This window comes from Sinohyriopsis cumingii, chromosome 2, assembly GCF_028554795.1.
Source record: "Sinohyriopsis cumingii isolate HCF-2022 chromosome 2, ASM2855479v2, whole genome shotgun sequence".
Taxonomy (NCBI): domain Eukaryota; kingdom Metazoa; phylum Mollusca; class Bivalvia; order Unionida; family Unionidae; genus Sinohyriopsis; species Sinohyriopsis cumingii.
Genome location: NC_142962.1, coordinates 11,915,143 through 11,942,423, shown reverse-complemented (window position 1 = coordinate 11,942,423; position 27,281 = coordinate 11,915,143). Strand labels below are relative to the sequence as shown.

Here is a 27,281-nt window from a genome sequence, read left to right as displayed (position 1 = left end):
TGATCATTGTCAAAATCATCCAGGATCTTGATCATTGTTGGACTCATATAGGATCTTAATCATTGTCAAACTCATCCAGGTCTTGATCATTGTCAGACTCATCCAGGGTCATGCTCATTGTCAGACTCATCCAGGGTCATGATCATTGTCAGACTCATCCAGGTCTTGATCATTGTCAGACTCATCCAGGATCTTGATCATTGTCAGACTCATCCAGGATCTTGATCATTGTCAGACTCATCCAGGATCTTGATCATTGTCAGACTCATTCTGGGTCAAGATCATTTTCAGACTCATCCAGGATCTTGATCATTGTCAAACTCATCCAGGTCTTGATTGTTGTCAGACTCATCCAGGATCTTGATCATTGTCAAAATCATCCAGGTCTTGATTGTTGTCAGGCTCATCCAGGATCACGATCATTGTCAGACTCATCCAGGATCTTGATCATTGTCAGACTCATCCAGGATCTAGATCATTGTCAGACTCATCCAGGATCTAGATCATTGTCAGACTCATCCAGGATCTTGATCATTGTCAACATCATCCAGGATCTTGATCATTGTCAAACTCATCCAGGATCTTGATCATTGTCAAACTCATCCAGGTCTTGATCATTGTCAGACTCATCTAGGATCTTGATCATTGTCTGACTCATCCAGGATCTTGATCATTGTCAGACTTGTCCAGGATCTTGATCATTGTCAGATTCATATATCAGAGACCAATTGTCTTGACAGACCATTATTATGTGGGGTGGTATTTCAAGTCAGGTTCTACTGTTATATTCCATTTCAAAATGCAATATATCTAGCACGATACAAGTTTTAGTACAATTCCCACTTCTGTAAGACTGCATATCAAATCTGACTGAAATTCATCAAAATCTTTTCCATTAAAATGTACACATTTACATGAAAGATGGGGCAAAGTTGGTAATTTAAGCAAAATAAACCAGACACCATCTGAAAATGAAAATACTAAAGAAACCAATCATTGGTCTGCCTTACAATTATTAAAATGCACCAATCTTGAATGAGGTGGTGGTCATAGATTCTGAATGGCATTTCACAAGCAGGGTTAAAAATTTTGAAGAACATTTGTTAGAGTGAGTAGAGTATGTATGTATGCATATTTGGGGTTACAACTATCCAAATAACTAAATATTATCAGTGAACGCTAAGAAATTGTAGCCTTGTATCTTTATTCATACAAATTATGAACTTAATAATAAACAATGAAATTTTTTAAGTGGCTTTACAAAGATATCAATGATTACAATTGACATAGATAGCAATACAAATATATAACAAAGTATAAAAAGAAAGCCTTTCAAATTGTTACAATTTTGCTGTCATGTATTGATAAAGCATGAATTAAAGCAACACACCTAAGTACTGTACCTGCATGCATATTGAGTCCAACTGCAAATATCATTGACCCTGATCTTCCATTGCATAATTCACTGGCAAATATGGGTCTATGTTGTTTGTTCTACTGATTACTCCTAATAAACTGCAAAGACTGAGATCTGCCAGTACATTATGTGATGCTGATTAGAGTTCATGCAATTTGCTGTCAGTCTTGTCATTCAAGCATGTATATACGGTATGCCTTAGAATAATGAGGTCTATACTGGTTATACAAAACTGAAGGGAAAAAAATCTAAGCTAGTATTATTTGTATGTGAAACAAAACATTTGTTTGATTAACATTGTTTTATTGTATAATTTCAAAGAAAAAGTAAAGAAAAATTGTTATAAATTTTAAGGTGCACATTATTCAATTTGAAACACAGTTAAACTTGGTGTTAGAACAAAAATTTTGCAAGAATGCATTTTTTTTAGGTTTACACCCAAAACATGAATAAATGTTTTCTAAAACATGCATACTCAGAAATTCTTAAAAATTTTCAAAAAAAAAGTTAAAGCAAACTCTGAGAAGGACTAGCAGGGATATCAAGTATGACAAAATGTAAAAATTACTGAAACAAACCTTCCACATATTAAAAAATGTACCACCTATTTCATAAAATATGCTATCAACCTATTTAGATCTAATGTTTGCAGATATTTGATGAACACTACTTAAAGCTAAACATGAAACTACCATTTTTACAAATAAACATGGCATGTAACCCAACTTCAAAGTCTTTCATTATTTCTCAGAGAATATTATCCATTTGATGGTACTATATTTACACTCCTAGTTCATTTTAATACATTTCTTACTATATATGCTAACAAGCAAAATCCAACTGTAAAATGCACAGCCCCAGATATGCCATCACATAATGCACAGGCCAATCTCTGTCTTGTTAGGACATATCAATATAACAAATTACATTGATGCTGATCTATTGGCCCATTATACAATGGCATAAATTACACTAATGCTGATCCATTGACCCATTATGCAATAGAATAAATTACACTGTCACTGATCCATTGGCTCATTAAGCAATGGCATAAATTACACTGTCACTGATCCATTGGCCCATTATGCAGTGACATAAATTACACTGATGCTGATCTATTGGCCCATTATGCAATGGCATCAATTACACTGATGCTGATCCACTGGCCCATTATGCAATAGAATAAATTACACTGTCACTGATCCATTGGCCCATTATGCAATGGCATAAATTACACTGATGCTGATCCATTAGCCCATTATGCAATAGAATAAATTACACTGTCACTGATCCATTGGCCCATTATGCAATGGCATAAATTAGACTGATGCTGATCCATTGGCCCATTATGCAATTGAATAAGTTACACTGTCACTGATCCATTGGCCCATTATGCAATGGCATAAATTACACTGATGCTGATCCATTGGCCCATTATGCAATGGCATAAATTACACTGATGCTGATACATTAGCCCATTATGCAATGGCATAAATTACACATGCTGATACATCAGCTGATTATGCAATGGCAGATAATGATCTACCTTGTTTGCAATTGGATCTGACTTACAAGTAAGTATATAATCTATATTTATTCTTCTTTCCTTCAACTTCAAACCAGATAAAAAAGATTTTTATTTAAAATGAGGTGTCCTGAACCCCAATTTTGCTCTTCTGGTATCAGGATGGGTCAACAAAATTGTTGTACACCCCAGGATGAAGCTAACAGACTCTATAAAACTGCAAAGATAAACTAACATATACACAAGTGAATGGAAAATGAAGCAATTTGTACTTTGTCCTGAAGATAGTAGAAACTTCTTTTTAAATTCTTGCGGTACACACTTTTTAAAAATGCTGAAAAAATTATTTTTAAAAGTATAAGACAAAAAAAAACCACTAAGATAACTTATGAAGAAGCACTTTCATTTGTTTAAAATTTTGTTTTTTTTCTCAATGAATTGAAAAATATCATATTTGTCATAACACAAGAACAAGCAACTGAAAGCTGTGCTAGTTACTTGTATTCAGTAGTGAAAAATGCATTTGGAACTTGGCTCTGGGTACAAATTTATAGTTACATTCAAATTATGTACACACCTCTCTAATGGTCACTTACTCATTATGCTAAAATATATATGTATATACATGTACTTAATTTTTTTTTACGAAAGTCAATATGTAAGTTTAAGTGTGTATGAATGTAATTTAAAACAAAATTAAATTACCAACTTTAATTAGTGTGAAATTGTTGTTAACATTGGAGAAAATAAAAGTATTTTGTGCACTAGATGACCCAGTAGATGACATGTGAACTGCTTGACTTAAAGTAAGTAGATTCTGAACAGTTTGTGCTCTGTGGCATTTTTTTGAGACAAATGTCCCTAAAACAGGATGCCAATCAAAGCTACCTGATTCACATCTTTCACACAGGGTATGCAAAATATAAATTTTTCTTGCAGGAAAAGTCATGTACATGCACAGAACAAATCTGTGCAGAGGTTTAACGTACTGATAAAAGTCTCAAAGAAAAATTCTTAAGTGTTATTACAGCCAATGGTCCCATCTCGAAGTTTTTACTAAGGTGTGCAATGTTCCCCTGCTTTGAGACTGCTCAAATTAACACAATTTTAGTGGTCTGATTCCTTTCACTGAAATCAACAAGGAACCTTGAGAGCTTCGTCTTTTATGCACTATATCCCTGTGGGCCCAAATCGAAAACAGCAAACTGTTCACTTGAAAGGAATTTATATATTTCATAGAAGTTTCTCAAAACAGGTAAAAGTGTGGGAAATCTTATCTTCTTATTTTGACAAAAATTGTTCAAAAGAATTTAAGAACTGGATATATTATACCACTGATATGTACCTTATCAGAATACTTTTTCCCAAATTTTAAATTAAAAAATAAAATGTATTAACCTGAAATATTTCATTTTACAAAAAAGTGCAATCAAAACTATGAATATTTTCTTATGTCTGTGGAAAGAATAAGGTAAATTAAAAATTGTGAAATTTTCATTAGTTTGACTGTCTCATATCCCGTCTTCATTCTCCTAAAATTAATTGTACAGCAGTCTGTCTATCTTTTCACAACATAATTACAAAAAAGTATGACATGGATTGTATGCACAATGCACTCACAAAAATACAACAGAATGGACTTTTTAAGTCGGCAACCATTCCACAAGCTTTACACTTGTATATGCACACATGACATGTTTCATCCATTAGACTAACTGACAAATGATTTTATTTTTTCTAACACTTTTGATTTTAATAGCACTTTGATATAACACTTTCATACTGAATAAAATTTCCAAAACAAGAAATAAGCCAAGAAAACTGAAACAGATGGAGTGTTGCCAAAGGCAAGGAAAACCAGCTCTTGTGAGCATTTTTTCATACACACATCAAATTTTCATTGGATTTGTCAACACACTGACAAATATTTAGTCAGGATTATGCCTGCCATCTTCCTCTCCACCCATATTATTATAAAAGCCTTCCAACCCCACACCTGTTCTGGCAATGCCATAAAATACATATCATTTTGCAATTCATAAGCAAGGAAGAGTGGCTAACTCTTAATAATAATTTTTGGAGACACCATGAAAAGTTGCAATAAACCAATACGCAATCCATCAAAACACTGATTTGCAATTTTTTATAAGAGTACCAGGAATGGCACAATATATCTCTACCCTGTATTAAACAATCCACTATGTAGGCATTTAACACAGTATATTTAACATGCAAGAAACATTATTGTCCTCTTAGACTTTTGATAACCATGACCTGTGACCTTTTGCCTAGAATCTAAAGGTTTCTTTATTACTCTAAATGCAAGCCATAAACAAAGTTTGATCAGTGAACTTAAATACTCTACAACAAAAGTTACCATGAAAAATCTGTTATTTTGACATACTGATTTTGACCTTTTACCCCCAATCAACAGGCCAATCAAATGCAAGCCCTCCACAAACTTTAGTTCTAGACCACATACCTTGAACAAAAGTTATTATGCATAACAAAATTTCTTCTTTCAGTCAGAGTGACCATCACTTTTGACCCCTTCAAAATAGAATTCTTCATTAACCCATCTGCAAACCATGCATAAAGTTTGGTTGAGGTCTAATGTAGAACAAATGTAATCATGTGGCAACCTTTTTCTTCTTTCACCTTGACCTTTGACATTTTGGCCACCAAACTGATAGGCTTCTTGCTTACAACACATGCACATAGTTTTGGTTCATGTACATGGTGTAGAACCAATATGCTATGCAGAAATCATTTTTTTTCTTTCAGAGAAAGTGTACTTAACCTTTGACCATTTCACCCTAATACCTATACCCCAAGTGAAGTCTCCACAAAGATTTTTGACTGTAGGGCTTGGCAAGTGAAGATGGTGGAAACTTTGGATTGTAATGTGGAAACCATTTTTATTCTTTTGGTCAAGGTGACCTTGAACTGTGTACTTTTGAGCCCCAAATCAAATGGATTCTTCCTTACCTGTAGCGCAAGCCATCTGCAAAGTCTGATAACTGTAGATAGGAAAAACTCAGGTTATTGTGGAGAATTCCAAATTGGTAACAGACAACATAACAAACTATGCTCCTCATAGTTGGCTTATAATAACTAACTTAAAAAGTCCTAGTAAACTATTTTTTGCTGCAAGAATGTCTAAGTCATTGCAAGATATTTTGCTAGTATCCAATTAACTGAGATGATAATGTAAAGGACAGTGAAATCTCAACTGACCAAAATCTCAGAAAACTGACATCCCTTGTAATTATACCATGTTTCCAAAAAGTCCCAAATTTTCCTTATTTCATTTAACTGGCCATGACTCATTAAATTGAAACTAAGAAAATTAAAAGCAATTTTTGGTCCCAAATGTGAATTCAACACCAAAGTTGAATCCCATTAAACCAGAACTTAATCAGAGCATGGGGATAGATAAGGGTCTTTAAACAGCCTAAAATCCAAGTAAAACAACTATCAGCAATGGAAGACAGAAAGATCCAATAAAGTTGTAACGTTCACAGATATCTACTTTAAAACCGAACTGGCTGCGGAAATTTTGTCAGAACATAAAGACAGTTATTTATATGCAAGCTGGCACCTGACAACATACAAACATTTGCATACATTCAAGCTTGAACCTGACTGCATAAAAACATTTACTTACATGCAAGCTGACACCTGACAACATAAAAACATTTACTTACATGCAAGCTGACACCTGACAACATAAAAACATTTACTTACATGCAAGCTTGCAGCTGATCACATTTTATTCTCAGATGAAAATAAATAACCTCAGCAAATAAAATCCTTCCAAAAATTCACCATTTAATTTGGTCTGAGATTTTGATCTTAACAGTTTTCTTTGCATATCAATGTTCTGTAAATATTCTACAAACACACATTGCAAATATATCATGACATAAATTTGTACAGTTTAATTAGTTATGAATGTTGAGTTACTGGTAAATGCATTCCTACCTCATCCTGAGAAGTAAATTCAACATGTCAAGCACCTGTCAATAATTGTTACTGGCCTCACTGTGAAAGAAATCGATCTGCATTGAATTGAATTCAATATCACTGATGAGATCATACAGCTAGTAATTATACAAACGATATAGTTGTCTGTATTGGCTTTTATCATAATGAGTTTTCATTCAGTTTTTAAAACACTTTCAAAAAGCAAAGTAATAGTATTGTTGTAGGAAATGGGGCTTTTTCCTCACATTATGCATTTGTCCAAGCAATAAAGGCTGAAATGAGTAAAAATTGTTTTACAGTGAAAATCATGGTTGAAACAGATCACTAAAACTAAATGGAGGTGTAGGTGAACCTCATGCAATTATTTCCTCTTTGTGTTAGATGTGTTAGGATGACCCTTTTGAAACCTGACAAGTTTTGTCAAATGTCAGACCTCTAGGTTTCAGCTAATTTCATCTGACTTTTTTCTGCATTAAGGAAAGATGGACTACCTGCAGGTCTTATGTATGGTATCTGAAATGATGGATTACCTGTAGGTTTTGTATATGGTATTTCAAATACAAACTCACATACCATCTGTACTCACTTGTAAGTCAAGTCAAACTGCAATCAACTAAAATCCTGATCTGCTGTAGCATAATGTGCCTGCAGATCAGGGTCTATGTTGTTTGTTCTACTGATAACACCTAATAAACTGCACAGACCAGATCTGCCAGTGCATAATTGTGCTGGCAGATATGGGTCTGTGCAGTTTGCAGTGGGAGGGCTTATAAGTGAGTACCTACTGTAAGTGCAACTTCTTCACAATATAAATGCTTTAGAATTGGTACATAAATAATGTTTTGATTCTACAGTTTCTATTTGGAGTGAAAATTTGGAATCCTAATGGTGTACAGGCTTAATCTCCCTAACAGACAAATATATAATGATAAATTTGAAATGTGCCTGGACTAGTTTTCAAATTAAATTGTAAATAATGTTAAATGGACATAACTTTTAATTAAATTTCACACTGGTCTATTACTTCAATTGGAAACTCATTATAAATGCATAAAAGAAGTCATGAGTTGGCACAAAACCTCACATATATACAGTCCAACCTGTCTTAATCAGTCACCTATGAAATATGGCCAAACTGGACTCGGCACAAATGGCCTCCATATGTAGGTTCAAATATCAAACTTGAATTTTTAAAAAATATTTTGTACTTATTATTATTATTATTGTTGTTATTGTTTTGTTGTAGTTTTTATTATATTAATCAATTTTATTCTAAACTAGATATTCAGTTTTTATCCATAACATTTTTAGAACCTTTAAAAATTCTTTTCTTTGGGGAATATTTCTGGCAACACAGTTTCCCATTCAAGGAATTAACTGCATAAATTTAAAATTCCACAAGTTGGGGTTTCATTCATAGATTTAAACATTTCTTCAATCTTTCCCACCATTTATTTTGAAGTATGGTTTTTTTTTTTGTATAACTGGTGAAGGAAGCAGCTGGTTCAGATGTCCATTTGAGTGCAGATATAAAAAAAAATGTCTGGAAGTGAAAGACCTCAGCTAAATATAGAAGTGTTGACCTAGTGATTGGCATGTCACCCTTATTTAAAGACTTGTGATGCCTTTCTAGTTAAACTCTGGTTCCATCATGTGTTTACTATAAGATGTACATGAGTGTTTGTCCTTGCTTCTATTATGTTTAAGTGTTTGTCCTCACTTTTATTACGCATGAGTGTTTGTTCTCACTTCCATAGAATATTTGTCCTCACTTCCATAGAATATCTGTCCTCACTTCTATGTTGTTGCAAATTCAGGCAATAGCATCCCTTGAAAATTCTGAACCAAGTGAATGTCTTAGCTGAAATGGTGGCTGTAATGATGACCCATATTTGATTCTAAGATTTAACTTAATGACTAAATGCCTGTTAATTTTTTTATATCTCAAACATACTTTAATGTAGATCAAATATGCACATTAGGAATATTTCTTCTTTAATCTTGGACCATAATGCATTTGTACATACAGAGTTATGCAGACTTTTCCATGCTATATACTCTTTGGGTTTTCTGCTGGTGTTTTCTTTAGTATCAATAATTACAATGAATCAATTTAAACAGGAATGAGCAATGCTTGAAAGCTGAATTTGATTTTTTCATCATCACTAATGCATCGGGTGATCTTATGATGGTATTGATCCCAATATATAAATACTGATAATAATTGCTGAAAAGATAAAATTTGATGAAGCAAACTGAAGATAAATCAGTCCTGTTATACTTTTGTGATGAATACATTTAGTATTGTCATCAGCACATCAAAAAGGGTTGGAGGGGAAGCTATCAGAATGAGTTACCTTAAGTATTTATCCAAACAGCAAATTTTCAAAGCAGTCTTGTGGTTTAATACAAACTCTTAAAATAACATTTGACAAATTAGCCTGCTTAAAGTTACACTGACAGATTGACTTGAGTTACAATAATTTAAGCAAGACAAGCCATGTTTACACATCAATTCACATATCAATGCCTTTCTTAGGAAAACAAATCCTTCATTTGGACACATAGTGGTGTCATTGTCCATAAACTCGAGTGACCATGTAATACAGTAAGAATCTGTTGCTTGTTAAAGAAACACCTGGCTACTGACTGCAGGAACAGGTGGCCATTATATATGGGTGACTTTCAGAGCAGGCTTGACTGTTTATCATACAATTATGTCTAACATAATATTTAATAAAAAAGAATGTATGAAAACCATAATACTTGTATAAACATGTATTTAAATAGCAGGAATACATGCATAAAGACAAGTGCATTTATTCCATCTTTCTACGGAGCTAGTGTTACTATAAAATGACACTAATGAGGATTCATTGATAAAATACATGTCTCCAAAGCATCCAAATGTAAATAACTTCAGCATGACACAAATGTGAATACAATCGATAAAGTCTGAAACTGTAATATGAATGATCTTTAAACTGCTAGAGGTTCATTGTTGCCAGAAGTATTTTAACAGAGGTGGAATGGAAGCGTTGCTATGCTAACTTGTTGTCTTGGCAACTATTGCAGCAGATGGTGGAGTACATCTTATAACTACACAATCCTGCATAGACGATGAGACGGCACTTCCCTTCTCCCGCAATATCCTTACATGTATCTGCTTGAACGTCTAAAAAATTTAAGAAAGGACAATTTTAATTCTTAAACATTTAAAATATCCCAAAACTCCAAAACAAAATATATGTATAAAACAGTTGATTCTTGTTGCAAAGGGTAATTATCAATATCTGCGTTAATATAAATCCATTACAAAAACAAGAGCCCCCTGATGGGATGGAAGCTCTAGTGGATGAAAAGATTCTACATGAATTAACAAATAGTCCATTTCTTTCCTACTTATTCTTTTTAACTGCTAAGTATTGAAACCATGTAAGATTTTCTTGAAAAACTCTAACATATGAAATCTGGTCAAAAATATTTTCTTACATATTCAAGTTATCGTGATGTCAAGACAAGACCAGCACAAAAATCTTTGTCACAGGCTTTGACCTTGAAACTTACATGAAGTGTGGATTGATAATTGTTGAACAAATCTGATTCTCTCAGGTTATACTACATGCCAAAAATTTATTTAAATCAATAATTTAACACATTTTTTTATACATATTTCCACAAACATGGTTTAATAAAAATCTATTTATACTTGTTTGAGTTATCATGTTCAAATGCCGTTACAGACTTTCAACTTTAAAATCTTTGTCAGAGTGCTGACTGTGTATGTGAGGATAAAAAATGTACAAGAAGAATCAGTTTGAGTCTGAATGTCAAAGTGGCATGTGAGCTTTAATAATGAGAGCATTTATTTAGCTATAAAAGAAATACATTATACAATACTCAATTGACTTTCCTAAGGGCCAACCATGGATGCTTATACATCTCAAGATAGTCACTGATGCATGAAATATAGGTCAAAGTGATCTACTTTTGTAGAATGGTGATGAATTAACACAAGTGTATGTCAACTAAACTGCATGACACTGTAACAAATAGTGGACTTGAAACTGACAAAAGTCAAAGGAGGATGAATTATAGTTGAAAGCAACAAACTTTTGTTGGCAAGGTTTTGCACCCACCAAGACACATCAACACCAATATTTCATTACTCTGTGGCTAATAGCATCCAGGTATCTGCCCAAAATGCAAGCATTTAAGTTAGAGAAGAGTGAAATCTAGGTCATATTGACCTGTTTTTTGGTAATTTCATATCAGATGATACAAAAGTATGCATCCACAAACTATGTATGTGACTCCCCTCCTGCCACTCACTGAAACCTCCCATGTAGTCAAAACTATTATTAAAAACAATTCCAAAACACATTTTTCTGGGTTCTTATTATTACAGCATACTTCCACTGTAGAATATTTTTGGTAAAGACTTCCTCAGTGGTCACATAACTGTGAGCTGGCATACAATGACACTTCAATTGCTAATTCAATATATAATAACTTAAAATTAATAATTTGATTCGTGTCTAACACATGTAGTCCATATAAACAACAAACTGATATACTTATAGCCCATGTAAAAGTATCCATGGAGTAGATCATACAGCTGATTATCGCGAAGTCAGTTAAAAGATAAACAACCAAAAAATAGCTAGAATGGTGCTATGTCCAGTCGTTTGAATACTGCTGTGGAAAAATCCATTAGAATTAGAATCCATCAGATAATTGGCATAGGTAAAGTTATATTAGTGGAACAACCCAATATTTGTTTGAGTTTGGTATAGCCATAGAGATATATGTTGAACAATAAAAGTTGTTATAAATCATTGAAAGATATTGTATAAGCCATCATTATTAAAGATTATTGGCAAGTTTGTGATCAGTGGCAACACTTCTTTGAAGTCAGATTTTATTTCACATATAAAATGTAAAACACAATTATTTTAGAAGTTGGAATAACGTGCAAGTGTGGTTCACTTTTATGGAAAAATGTCGAAATTCAGCTTTGATTTAAGAAAAGATGAACCATCGTACAAAATAAGCAGAGCCCAGCAAAAGTTTGACTTTGTAAATCAGAGTAGTAAGGGGAAGCATCTTATTCTTTGCACACGCTACAAACACCATATTGACATCAATCATTATGAAGTGTATGACGTGCTCTGACATAGCAACACCACCTAGCATGTTTGCCACTACCTCAGAGCAATGAAGATGTAATAATTTTCTATGCTGAGAAAAAGACTAGTTAATTAAGAAAATATTCCACTTTCCAATGGATTTCAAAGACAGAAACTTGGTACATGTTTTGCATTTTCTGTCAGTGTGCAGAGTAGTTGTGTTTATGTGAACATTGGCACATGTCTTGATGATATTGGACAGTACTATAATAAGGTTAGCAACTATTTCTTGGTTGAAAGTATATTAAATGCTCCAAAAACCCTGTTATTTTCTTTTTTATGTCAAATTTGAATTTTCAGTAATTTTCATTAAAGCGTATAAAATATTCTTAACTGGATGTCATTTTTAGGTCACACACTAACCTTCCTTGGGACTTCAAAACACACTTTTTGAGTGTCCTAAATCCCAGCACCATCTGGGAATATGAGAGGTATGGGTCACTGTGGTGGCCAGATTGTGTTCCCACAGTGCAACATTGTTGTTAATGACCAGCTTGATTTCAGAGGAAACTGAGAGCAGTTTCATAATTTTCCTCCAAGTGGTTTAGGAGGAGTAGCAACAACAGAAAACTTCTAATAGATCCTGGACAAGTGACATTGTATCATCATATTAACTCATCTCATTTTTGAACATCCGAACTAAATATCAAACCTTCCTTGTCAGCATGAGGAAAGGTAGTAAAGATCATTATTTTATATTCTATCTGAATCCAAAGTTTTTCTTTTGCATTAAATTCAGTGAGATGAAAACTAAAGTCTGTTCTTTGGACAATAAATGGTTCTTATTTGAGATGAAAACTAAAGTCTATACTTTTGAGAATAAATGGTTCTTATTTGAGATGAAAACTTTAGTCTATTCTTTGGAGAATATATGGTTCTTATTTGAGATGAAAACTAAATTCTATTCTTTGGAGAATAAATGGTTCTTATTTGCAGATATTATTAAACTCAGTGAGATGAATAAATGGTTCTTATTTGAGATGAAAACTTTAGTCTATTCTTTGGAGATTGAATGGTTCTTATTTGAGATGAAAACTAAAGTCTATTCTTTGGAGAATATATGGTTCTTATTTGAGATGAAAACTAAAGCTTTCTCTTTGGAGAATAAATGGTTCTTATTTGAGATGAAAACTAAAGTCTATTCTTTGGAGAATAAATGGTTCTTATTTGAGATGAAAAATAAAGCCTACTCTTTGGAGAATAAATGGTTCTTATTTGAGATGAAAACTAAAGCCTACTCTTTGGAGAATAAATGGTTCTTATTTGAGATGAAAACTAAAGCCTACTCTTTGGAGAATAAATGGTTCTTATTTGAGATGAAAACTAAAGTCTAGTCTTTGGAGAATAAATGGTTCTTATTTGAGATGAAAACTAAAGTCTAGTCTTTGGAGAATAAATGGTTCTTATTTGAGATGAAAACTAAAGTCTATTCTTTGGAGAATAAATGGTTCTTATTTGAGATGAAAACTAAAGCTTTCTCTTTGGAAAATAAATGGTTCTTATTTGAGATGAAAACTAAGCCTACTCTTTGGAGAATAAATGGTTCTTATTTGAGATGAAAACTAAAGCCTACTCTTTGGAGAATAAATGGTTCTTATTTGAGATGAAAACTAAAGTCTAGTCTTTGGAGAATATATGGTTCTTATTTGAGATGAAAACTAAAGCTTTCTCTTTGGAGAATAAATGGTTCTTATTTGAGATGAAAACTAAAGTCTATTCTTTGGAGAATAAATGGTTCTTATTTGAGATGAAAAATAAAGCCTACTCTTTGGAGAATAAATGGTTCTTATTTGAGGTGAAAACTAAAGCCTACTCTTTGGAGAATAAATGGTTCTTATTTGAGATGAAAAGTAAAGCCTACTCTTTGGAGAATAAATGGTTCTTATTTGAGATGAAAACTAAAGCCTACTCTTTGGAGAATAAATGGTTCTTATTTGAGATGAAAACTAAAGTCTAGTCTTTGGAGAATAAATGGTTCTTATCTGAGATGAAAACTAAAGTCTATTCTTTGGAGAATAAATGGTTCTTATTTGAGATGAAAACTAAAGCTTTCTCTTTGGAAAATAAATGGTTCTTATTTGAGATGAAAACTAAGCCTACTCTTTGGAGAATAAATGGTTCTTATTTGAGATGAAAACTAAAGTCTAGTCTTTGGAGAATAAATGGTTCTTATTTGAGATGAAAACTAAAGTCTATTCTTTGGAGAATAAATGGTTCTTATTTGAGATGAAAACTAAAGCTTTCTCTTTGGAAAATAAATGGTTCTTATTTGAGATGAAAACTAAGCCTACTCTTTGGAGAATAAATGGTTCTTATTTGAGATGAAAACTAAAGCCTACTCTTTGGAGAATAAATGGTTCTTATTTGAGATGAAAACTAAAGCCTACTCTTTGGAGAATAAATGGTTCTTATTTGAGATGAAAATTAAAGCCTACTCTTTGGAGAATAACTGGTTCTTATTTGAGATGAAAACTAAAGCTTTCTCTTTGGAGAATAAATGGTTCTTATTTGAGATGAAAACTAAAGCCTACTCTTTGGAGAATAAATGGTTCTTATTTGAGATGAAAACTAAAGCCTACTCTTTAGAGAATAAATGGTTCTTATTTGAGATGAAAACTAAAAGTCTATTCTTTGGAGAATAAATGGTTCTTATTTGAGATGAAAACTAAAGCCTACTCTTTGGAGAATAAATGGTTCTTATTTGAGATGAAAACTAAAGCCTACTCTTTGGAGAATAAATGGTTCTTATTTGAGATGAAAACTAAAGCTTTCTCTTTGGAGAATAAATGGTTCTTATTTGAGATGAAAACTAAAGCCTACTCTTTGGAGAATAAATGGTTCTTATTTGAGATGAAAACTAAAGCCTACTCTTTGGAAAATAAATGGTTCTTATTTGAGATGAAAACTAAAGCTTTCTCTGGAGAATAAATGGTTCTTATTTGAGATGAAAACTAAGCCTACTCTTTGGAGAATAAATGGTTCTTATTTGAGATGAAAACTAAGCCTACTCTTTGGAGAATAAATGGTTCTTATTTGAGATGAAAACTAAAGCCTATTCTTTGGAGAATAAATGGTTCTTATTTGAGATGAAAACTAAAGCCTACTCTTTGGAGAATAAATGGTTCTTATTTGAGATGAAAACTAAAGTCTAGTCTTTGGAGAATAAATGGTTCTTATTTGAGATGAAAACTAAAGTCTAGTCTTTGGGGAATAAATGGTTCTTATTTGAGATGAAAACTAAAGTCTATTCTTTGGAGAATAAATGGTTCTTATTTGAGATGAAAACTAAAGCTTTCTCTGGAGAATAAATGGTTCTTATTTGAGATGAAAACTAAGCCTACTCTTTGGAGAATAAATGGTTCTTATTTGAGATGAAAACTAAAGCCTACTCTTTGGAGAATAAATGGTTCTTATTTGAGATGAAAACTAAAGCCTGCTCTTTGGAGAATAAATGGTTCTTATTTGAGATGAAAATTAAAGCCTACTCTTTGGAGAATAAATGGTTCTTATTTGAGATGAAAACTAAAGCTTTCTCTTTGGAGAATAAATGGTTCTTATTTGAGATGAAAACTAAAGTCTATTCTTTGGAGAATAAATGGTTCTTATTTGAGGTGAAAAATAAAGCCTACTCTTTGGAGAATAAATGGTTCTTATTTGAGGTGAAAACTAAAGCCTACTCTTTGGAGAATAAATGGTTCTTATTTGAGATGAAAACTAAAGCCTATTCTTTGGAGAATAAATGGTTCTTATTTGAGATGAAAACTAAAGCCTATTCTTTGGAGAATAAATGGTTCTTATTTGAGATGAAAACTAAAGCCTACTCTTTGGAGAATAAATGGTTCTTATTTGAGATGAAAACTAAAGTCTAGTCTTTGGAGAATAAATGGTTCTTATTTGAGATGAAAACTAAAGTCTATTCTTTGGAGAATAAATGGTTCTTATTTGAGATGAAAACTAATGCTTTCTCTTTGGAGAATAAATGGTTCTTATTTGAGATGAAAACTAAGCCTACTCTTTGGAGAATAAATGGTTCTTATTTGAGATGAAAACTAAAGCCTACTCTTTGGAGAATAAATGGTTCTTATTTGAGATGAAAACTAAAGCCTACTCTTTGGAGAATAAATGGTTCTTATTTGAGATGAAAACTAAAGCCTATTCTTTGGAGAATAAATGGTTCTTATTTGAGATGAAAACTAAAGCTTTCTCTTTGGAGAATAAATGGTTCTTATTTGAGATGAAAACTAAAGCCTACTCTTTGGAGAATAAATGGTTCTTATTTGAGATGAAAACTAAAGCTTTCTCTTTGGAGAATAAATGGTTCTTATTTGAGATGAAAACTAAAGCCTACTCTTTGGAGAATAAATGGTTCTTATTTGAGATGAAAACTAAAGCCTATTCTTTGGAGAATAAATGGTTCTTATTTGAGATGAAAACTAAAGCCTACTGTTTAGAGAATAAATGGTTCTTATTTGAGATGAAAACTAAAAGTCTACTCTTTGGAGAATAAATGGTTCTTATTTGAGATGAAAACTTTAGTCTATTCTTTGGAGAATAAATGGTTCTTATTTGCAGATATTATTAAACAAGGATCAAAGTTACACTGGTGATAATTTCTTTAAAAGTAGGAACATGCAACCTAAAGAGATTTCAACAGCAACCAGCTCATCTTACTCCAAGCATCAAGGAAAGATATAAAACGACAATATATTTTAGTCAGCTAAACAACTTATCCTCAACATACAAACACATTTAATTTCACCAGTAAATCATTTAAATTCCAGAGTAACCTGTTTTTGACCGTTTTGTTTGAAGACACATCCACACACAAAGTTGCATGATTCTGCTGCTAACTATGCCAAAACAAGATTTAAATGCAGACCTTAACCCAAGTCATCAAAGTATGACATACAGGTCACACTGACCTAATTTAGTAGGTTGGTGTTGTACTTACTAAGAGGTACTTACACACAGTTGGACCAAACTACACTGAAGAAACTGACCTAAACTCAAAATGAAACCATACTTGTGACCTTACTCCACATTCATGGCTGTGCTTAACATGTTTAACACCAACTAGGATCTAGGTTTCTTGGTGATATTAACAAGTCTATAGACATCATTGCTATCACCAACATACCTTTTGGCAAAACTTGTATTGTTGTAGATGACTCTATCTTTTCTTCGTTATTGGCAACAATGCATGTATAGACTCCGGTGTCCTCTGGTGTCACATCTCTAATCACTAGACGTCCATCACTGACATAGACATTTCCACTCGTAGTGATGGGACGACCTGTCTTCTCCCACTGAACTGTGGGAGTGGGAAAGCCAGATCCACTGCAGTGGAGTGAGATTCTGCCTCCCTCTGTCACCTGATTCTGGTGGTTTACAATCTTTGCCATCAACATTTCTAGAGAAAAAAAATGAAATCAAGTCAATGATGTTAGTATATTTAAGACAAATGTCCAACATTATATTTAGAGAGAAAAAAATCATAATGTGATCCTCATTTACTCTGCAGCAGGAAAATGCAATATAACACTGACCATGTTCATCTGATACTTTCTAACAACAAATATTTTTCAGTCGTTATCATAGAACTCACCCCCTTTTTGTGCAAAAAATATATTACTTTCACTTTTTCCTAAAACTGAGAATTTTTCTCAGCACTACTGATGATTTTTGCACTTTTCACAACAACTTTATTTATTGGTTTTATTCCATTGTTATAATAATTTGCAGCTTTCAACAAAGTGCTGTGTTTATATAGGAAATGAGTTTGTCACATGATTGACAGTTCTTAGTATGGTAATCTTTCAAATAATTTTTTGTAACCAGCAAGGGAGAAGTCAAAAGGACAGTGAGTAACATACTATTTTTACTGTATAGCAACCTGAGATGAATCATTATTGTCCTTCTCAACTATTAGCTTTTGTCATACTGATTATTACTGGTGGTATTATAAAGTCAGTGATTATTATTGTGACAAGCATGATAAGAAAGGAACACACACCAGTGAGGATGACAGGATTAACAGTTTGCCTGTTGATAAAGATTAAAGTTTATAATGATAAATACCTGTAAAAGGGTGTGGCCTGCACAGGAGCAAAATCAGAGTCTCACCATTAATATTTGCAAAGTGGACACTAAATCAGTTCTAGTAAGAAAGTCAATTTTGTTGCTGTTGTTTTTCTATACTGCCTATACAGGTTGCCTGTACAGGTAAAATCACCAAAGTCTCACCTATAGTAACTACATTTATGAAGTGGACGCTATGAGTAAAACATGTATAGAAAACTTATCTGTATGTATCTGACCACAGCAGAAGCTATACATTAATATAAATGAGTTTTCTAAAGGTCACACAAAACACGCATGTAAAATATCACTGAAGCAACATTATTTATACTTATGAAGTAAATGCTACAATATCCATTGTGAAACAATGTTACCTGTAGGAAAGGCCCAATGACATTCTGTACAGGTAAAAGTCAGAAACAGCATCACATCCATAACTATGAGGTGGGCGCTATGACAATATAGAAAACTTAACTGTACATATCTGAACATAGCAGAACTTATACAGCAATATTAAATGAATTTTCTATATCTCACACCAGACCTGCACTTATTAATAGTTATAGCAATGTGAGGAGATGCAGTCAAGACCCGTGCAGGTATGTATCAAAGGTGCATAAGTGTGTGAAGAGAGCAAAGTGATAACACTGAAAAGTCAGAAACTTTGGCACTGACTATGGAAAGAAAGAATAATTTGTAATTTATAGATGGATTATGCATCCTTGTGAAGATAAAACTACTCAAACTTGTTTTATGGTAGAAAACCTCCAAACTGCTTGTATGGAGATTTTGCAATGTCTCTCCATTTGTAGAGAGCATGCTACACTGCAAAAGCAGAAGTAGTAACTGATGATTCCATGAGATATGGTGCCAATCCTGGTATCAAGGGAAGATCACTCTAACTGCTACCTAAGTGGTAAGCTAACTGTTAGCTTTTTAGCCAAAAAGTTTTAATCTGGGAGGACTGGATTTGCAAAGTAGTACTTGTTCTCATAAGGTATTATGATTGGGTTGGAAGATTTGACAGTTATTCCTAATGTGATTAAAAACAGGAGTATTCAACCATGTATCCCCCCGCCTCTTCTCACTATCAATGTCCATTGTTTCTTAATTTTTCAGAGGTGCCTCTGTAGCTTTAATTTGCATCCTCCTTTATGGTGTAGTCTGTGTTTTGGGCCCCCAGTGTGTGTGAGTTGTAGAGGGATTGGCATATGTGCTAATGTATGTAACAGTTAGAAAAGTGTTCATGGGGAACCCCTATGCCGGAAAAAACGTTAACAAAGAGTAGATATCTATGTGGATGTTTGTAAAAGTAACACTGTATTTCTCTACAATACTCAAGACACGGAACACAATTCTTGCCCATTTTTCATTTTCTTTTGTTAGTAACTCACCCTTTAATGATAATCTCACAGTTCTCTGTACAGCAACTGATATTCCATTCTCTGCTCTACACACGTAGAAATCTATGTCCTCGGGTTGAGTGCGTGCAATCAGGAGAGTTCCGTTTTCAAATACATTGAACCTCCCTCCAGACCGAATGGGCTCATTACCTTTAGTCCAGGATATACGTGGTTGGGGACTGCCTTGTGCCTGGCAGTGAAGGAATGCTGTGTGTCCTGGTTTGACAATTATTGTGTCAGGTGTAGGCAGGATTCTGATGGGTTCTAGTAGAGATAATAAATACATTACTGTGTGAAGTTGCCACTGGAAAATACATGTATGCCATTTTGACCATTTTAAAGTTAGCAAGACTGAGAAACCCCATCATGTCATCAGTCATTCATTGGCCATCCCATCAAATAGCAATTCTTGAACAACAACAAAACAAAAACAGTTGTTGAAACTTGACCAACCTTTTTGCCACTGTTGTCTGCTCTGACACACCTTTATTCTTAAAAAAGTAATAGTAATTATTCACTAAATATTGTCAAACAATGAGTTGTGCTTGTAAGAATAATCCTGAATTGCATCAAACATTTATTTTTTATGGTACCTTAGTTTTTTTTCTTCTTCAAGGTATATGCATAAATAAATGTTACCTTTATTTTTTTTCAGGGTGTGTGTCTGTGTGTAAATAAATGTTTCCTATCAAATTTTCGTTATTTTATGAGATGAAAACTTTTGTCTGGAATAAAAGTACAAATGTGACAAAGCCAAGCCGCAAAAGCATCTGATACTTTTACCTCTCCTGAGTGCTTTCAGACACTACTACTTCATTTCCTAGGTGCTTTCGGACACTACTACTTCATTTCCTAGGTGCTTTTGGACACTACTACTTCATTTCCTAGGTGTTTTCAGACACTACTACTTCATTTCCTAGGTGCTTTCAGACACTACTACTTCATTTCCTAGGTGTTTTCGGACACTACTACTTCATTTCCTAGGTGTTTTCGGACACTACTACTTCATTTCCTAGGTGTTTTCAGACACTACTACTTCATTTCCTAGGTGCTTTCAGACACTAATACTTCATTTCCTATGTGCTTTCGGACACTACTACTTCATTTCCTAGGTGTTTTCGGACACTACTACTTCATTTCCTAGGTGTTTTCAGACACTACTACTTCATTTCCTAGGTGCTTTCAGACACTAATACTTCATTTCCTATGTGCTTTCGGACACTACTACTTCATTTCCTAGGTGTTTTCGGACACTACTACTTCATTTCCTAGGTGCTTTCAGACACTACTACTTCATTTCCTAGGTGTTTTTGGACACTACTACTTCATTTCCTAGGTGCTTTCGGACACTACTACTTCATTTCCAAGGTGTTTTCGGACACTACTACTTCATTTCCTAGGTGTTTTCGGACACTACTATTTCATTTCCTAGGTGCTTTTGGACACTACTACTTCATTTCCTAGGTGTTTTCAGACACTACTACTTCATTTCCTAGGTGCTTTCAGACACTACTACTTCATTTCCTAGGTGTTTTCGGACACTACTACTTCATTTCCTAGGTGTTTTCGGACACTACTACTTCATTTCCTAGGTGTTTTCAGACACTACTACTTCATTTCCTAGGTGCTTTCAGACACTACTACTTCATTTCCTAGGTGCTTTCGGACACTACTACTTCATTTCCTAGGTGCTTTCAGACACTACTACTTTATTTCCTAGGTGTTTTCAGACACTACTACTTCATTTCCTAGGTGCTTTCGGACACTACTACTTCATTTCCTAGGTGCTTTCGGACACTACTACTTCATTTCCAAGGTGTTTTCGGACACTACTACTTCATTTCCTAGGTGCTTTTGGACACTACTACTTCATTTCACTGGAAGCAAGCTTTTACGCCTACAGTAAATATCTGAGCTACTTTCAGAGAATTTCCCCAACTGTATTAAAAACAACAGGTACTATAATAAATTCTTTCATTAAGAATAATTATGCAGCCATAAAAATCTGAGCTTGCTCCACAACTTTTTGACAGAAAATAAATATGCAAAAAAAGGGTAAGAGAATCAAAAATAAACTGAGCATTTACTATACAGCTAGCTATACACTTTCCGAGCAGGCCCAACACATGTTCTATTTAAAGCACCCTGCACTCAGTGACTTTGGTGTGTATAATAACAGCCCACACAGCAACAGATGCTACAGGTAAAGGTTTCAATTAGTAATAAGGTTGGCAAGAGGTGTAATGTACAGTATCTTAGCACTCTCATTATTAAAATGCAAAAATGTACAAATCTTGTGGGAAAATTCAAAATTTTAATTGAGGTATAATATCCAGATTTTGTGACAATATGGATGTCTTGGAACCATTTTTCTCCAACAAAAACCCCAGGGCACCTGACTTTTATATTTCTTGACAAGTTTGGGGTAGGTTTCTTAGGTATAAAAAATTGTTAAAATTATGTTGTGTGTGTGCTAGGGGATTGAGCTTATCATTAGATAAATATGGTAAGTATAACATCTACAGATACTTACCTTGGACAGTGACCTTGAATCTTCTGATGGTAGGTAGTACATTGCCATGTGTAATTCGGCAGGAGTAGCTTCCAGCATCTCCAGAGGAAATAAACTGAATTACCAGGGTCCCATTGGGATAAATGAAGAAATTATTATCAGGTGTAATCAGAAGTCTGAAAAATAGGGGAGAAATGAGACAAAAGAATCATCTTAATGAGACAAAAGAATCATCTTAAGGCCAGATCCATGATTTTTTCTATGTGGTTTTTACTCTGAGGAGTGGTTACAATTTTCCTCATTTTGGCCAACTTTCTCTGTTTTATATTGAGAAGCATACTACTGTATTTTCTGTTTCTTTTCAGACTGCCCAAAAACATGCACATCTAATTCATTAATGTCACAAAAAAAAAACAAACAGCCAAAAATTCCCAAACCCAATTAACAATATTACCATCTACATAATCTGAAGTCAAACAGAAAAGTAATATATCTTTTACTTTCTTTTGATCAAATTTATTTCAATCTACCCAAGTCCCTTGACAGAATCGGTGCTTTACTGGACACAATGAATCTGCAGGGATTCAAAATAAGTGTTTCTTTAATTCTTTGAGCTTTGTAATTTCTAATTATTGCAATCAGCTCTGATATTACTTAGAAACTTCAAAACACCAAATTTAGCGACAAAAATATTTTCTTATATGTTTGAATAAAGATAAGAACAGTATGCAAATCTCTGTCATGGTCTTTAACCTTGAATGTAGTATCATCAATTGTAGATCCCTGAACTCATCTCAGATGCTGTCAAGACATGCTTACATAATGACTTGGGTTTAATCCACAATTTTATTTTTTTAAAAGCTAAGTTCTTAAACTGATATAATTTAAGGTATTCTTCAGGTTTGATATAAATCAATTTATATTGTACTTTTTTGTTATCATACTTGTAAGCTATCACAGATAAAACTCTAGTCTAGACCTTTGACACTGAAATCCAATTTTTGGGGGAAAAAGAACAGAATACAAAGTCAGGTCAAAAATTCACTTTGTATTTGTAGAAGTCACTGAGTTCATACACTCAATGAAGTATAAAAATGCATAGAATTCCTGTGGCAACATTACTGGAAAGTTTTATCCACTCCATTTTTATTTAGGACCAATACTATGTAATAAAACATCTTTTAGTGACAACCCCTTTTCAATATAATGGTCTATTCAGGACAAGTAGTGATTTTCAAGATGGCCACAACAGAGGCCATGTTAGACGTCAGCTTGACACCATTTTTACATTAGACCATCTAAATGCCATAAAATGTCTTTCTGTGAAACCCCACATTGATCTGTGTAGTGATTACAAAGATTTTTAAGATGCCCACCATGGCACCCATTTTAGATGTTAAATAGAAAAAAAATTATTTTAGACCATCTACATGTAATAAGACTTTAGAAAAAATCCCATGTCAATAAGACCGCAAATTCATTAGAAGTAACAATAATACGTGGCCATGTTGGATGTCAGATCAGCATCATTTTCTTTCCAGACCATCTACATGATATCAGAAGTCTTGAAAGTGAAAACCTCATGTCAATACAATCTTCTATTCAGGTGCAAAGATCACAAGATTTTCAAGATGGCTGCCATGCTTTGGTAGCAAGAAGAATATGAAGTAGAAGGCTGATCTAAATATTATCAACAGAATTAATGAACTGATCCTTGTGCATGTGGTCTAGAAAGGAATTTTGTCTCAGACAAATCACAAAATTAGTCACATTCCAACAGTTACTAATTCTTAACAAGATATATTTTGCATGTAAAATAATGGTTGTTGTAGGGTTTAACGCCATTTTTCAGCACACGATATGCTATACATGGTGGCCAGTATTAATGGTGGAGGAAGAACCAGAGAATACCCCCCGAAAGAACCACCAACCCACGAATAGCTACTGGCAAACTTTCTCACATACCCACATTGGCTGAATCCGAGACTCGAACCCACGCAGACAGAGGTGAAATGGCAGTGATCATACGTGAAATAATGGTCTGTTTTGTGCTAAAAAATCTTTAATAAGCTTCTCTCCAGTGTAACTTATTTGTTGATACACAATGGGTAAAAGACCTGATACAGGTTTTCTGTTGATGGTTTGAACTTCCTTAGGCAATTCAAGTTTCTCAACAATGATTATACTATTACTTACAGGCCTACACTTAAATGTCTTTATTATCCATATCATCTTATAGGTTTATACTTTCTGTGTTAAAATCAGTTATACAATCCAAGTCTCAAAGTTATTCCACCTACCCCTCTCTGTACCAGGCTATACTAGCATTGTAGTTTTCCCTGTAACATGTCATGACAGCACGTTTCCCTGGCTGGACCAACACCTGGGTGACTTCATCGTCTCTCTCTGTCTGTGTATCTGTGCGATTTACTTTCAAAAGGAAAGATGAATGTATTTTAAAAATATGAAAAATACAATCAAAACACATCCTCAGAGACATATAATATAATAACTTTTGGGTAAAACATTTCCAATTCACCCCTTCATCTACATAAAATGTTACTCCTGAGACTTTGACCTTTGACTTTTGATTTTATAATTCCAATGAATCTTGTAATGTCATAACTAAATGTGTGCAGGTTCTGATGATCATCCTCCAAGGTACTGAGTAAGATTTACTGATCAAAGGTAAGGTGCTTCTTTTTGTACAATCTTAACCGTAGTAATGATATTATCATATGATGTATGGTTAAAATTGTCCATCATTATCTGCCAAAGAGTATATTGTAACAAATTTTAAAATCTTTTAAAAATTTGAATTCATAATTGCATTTTCTAGTGGATGAGTATGTTTCTGTCAATTGTAAGCTATTACATTGACATGATTCTTGTAAAATTAGCTCACAATTTTTTTTTGTAAGTTAAAACTGGCAATATTTATTCTTTTGTATAACAGAAAACACATACATGATGGCTGTCAGACAATGATTACAGATAATTATTGTATGGCGGGGGGTGAGTGGCCTGGGCCTGACGTCCCGCTTGCCAAAGGAAAGTGAAGCGTCTCTCATAGCCTCTCCTTCCCAGGTGTAGTGATCGCCGCAGGACCACTGTCTCGCTCTGCGGGGCAGGAGGTTACTTGCATATGGCCTCTCCTACACTATTGTGTCCACAGCAGCACCTTCACGCGGTGCCCCCTGTTTTAACAGAGCCTGCTGTGTGGCGCGACCGAGTACCCGGCGGTATAACTGGGTGGGCAGACTGGGCTCATTAGCCCTGGCAGGCAACCAGTCTAAGAGAAGGGAAACTCTGACCCCAAACCCGGGCAGATGAAGCTCGTTAGCCTTGTCAGGCAGTTCATCTAGGAGAAGGAAACTCTGATTCAAAACCAACCAAGTCCCATCCATTGGATTATGGCTCCACTGCCTTGTGGATATCTTCGGGAGAAGGAAAGGCTACGGGAGTAAACCCAGACAGAAAATCAGGAGTGGAGCCCCTAAGGCGGCTGGGGGTCGACTACGACCTCCTTCCGGCAGCTCCTGCATCCAAACTGGTGCCAAATGTCATGGTCAGCATTCCTTTGGACCCCACCAGCAAGGATGAGAGGGGGATCCTGACATCTGGGCAGCCCAGGATCTCCATATTCCACGCCCAGGCTTGCGCCCTGGAGAGGACACTCCAGTCTCGCTACTGAGTGAGGAAACAACACGGAAGCTGACAGTTTACGGGTTATAAGTCCCACCCGATTGGCGTAGGGAAGGGGCGCCACGGGTCAGATTTGACGGTGGGAGGGATCATCGTGTCCCACTGGCCAACTATCGCCCGCCTCAAGCCGGGCAGCCCCCGGTCAATAAGGTGTTGACCCGCCATCGTCTGCCTGCTCCAGTGGGTGTCTGGAGCTCAGTGTGTTGTTCAGCATGACAAGCAGACGGTAATTGCACACCAGACAAAAGAAACAAGAAACCAATAAAGAAGACTCCAGCTCTTCGATTTGCAAGCTGGAATGTGCGCACCATGTGTACAGGCATCTCCGACGACCTCAGAGAAGTGGACGACACCAGAAAGACGGCCATCATCGATAGAGAACTCACCAGACTAAATATCAGCATAGCTGCCCTCCAGGAAACCAGGCTCGCCTCTAGTGGCTCCCTCAGAGAGGAAAACTACACCTTCTTCTGGAAGGGTCGAGAACCTGAGGAGCCCCGTCAGCACGGAGTGGGCTTTGCCATCAAAAACAATCTCCTGGCCTCGGTTGAACCTCCAACAGGGGGCACTGAGCGTCTCTTGTCCATCCGCCTCACCACTACTTCAGGTCCTGTCAACATCATCAGTGTCTACGCCCCAACCCTCACGTCATCAGAAGACATGAAGGATCAGTTCTATGGGCAGCTGGACGAACAGATCAAAGGATGCCCCAAAAATGAACCACTATTCCTCCTCGGCGACTTTAATGCCAGAGTAGGTGCGGACCACGAGTCCTGGCCTACCTGCCTCGGATATCATGGCACTGGAAAGACCAACGAAAACGGCCAGAGACTGCTGGAGCTATGCACCTACCATGGCCTGTGCATCACAAACACCTTCTTCAAGTGTAAGCCACAACACAAAGTGTCATGGAAACACCCCAGATCTCATCACTGGCACCAACTCGACTTGGTCATCACCAGGCGCTCTGCCCTTAACAGCGTCCTCTCCACCAGAACCTACCACAGTGCAGACTGTGACTCTGACCATGCCCTTGTGAGCAGCAGAGTGCGACTACAGCCACATGTGCTACACCGCACAAAACCAAAAGGATATCCTCGCATAAACACTGCACAGATGTCAGTTCCTGCCAAGGTGGAGGAGTATGTGTCTGCCCTGAACAAGGCTCTCCAGGACCTGCCTGAGTATGACGCTACAGCCAAGTGGAACGCCATGAAGGGTGCCATCTACAGTACAGCTATGTCAACGTTTGGCAAGAAGGAACGACCCAGCCAGGACTGGTTCAATGCACACCTATCAAGGATGGAACCACAAATCGAGGAGAAACGAAAAGCCTTCATAGCTTACAAAAAATGCCCTAATGAACGGACGCTTGCTGCTCTCAGAAGTGCCCGAAGAAACACCCAACGCATTGCTAGACAGTGTGCGAACGAGTACTGGCAACAACTGTGTGAAGGGATCCAGC

General features: G+C 35.2%; 1 protein-coding gene across 2 annotated transcripts in view; it reads right to left on the bottom strand.

Annotated features, from left to right (window-relative positions):
- Positions 1–1,187: 1,187 nt before the first annotated feature.
- Positions 1,188–27,281, bottom strand: part of LOC149804337 (papilin-like) — a 469,456-nt gene continuing 443,362 nt past the window's right edge. For both annotated transcript variants that reach the window (XM_089939015.1, XM_089939025.1), the window contains 5 exons: positions 24,412–24,541; positions 22,133–22,287; positions 19,591–19,863; positions 17,256–17,528; positions 1,188–10,104 (listed from right to left, as the gene is read on the bottom strand). In XM_089939015.1, coding sequence (XP_089795141.1) covers positions 9,971–10,104; positions 17,256–17,528; positions 19,591–19,863; positions 22,133–22,287; positions 24,412–24,541 — 965 coding nt within the window. In that variant the 3' untranslated portion in view covers positions 1,188–9,970. The remainder of the gene's footprint in view (positions 10,105–17,255; positions 17,529–19,590; positions 19,864–22,132; positions 22,288–24,411; positions 24,542–27,281) is intronic.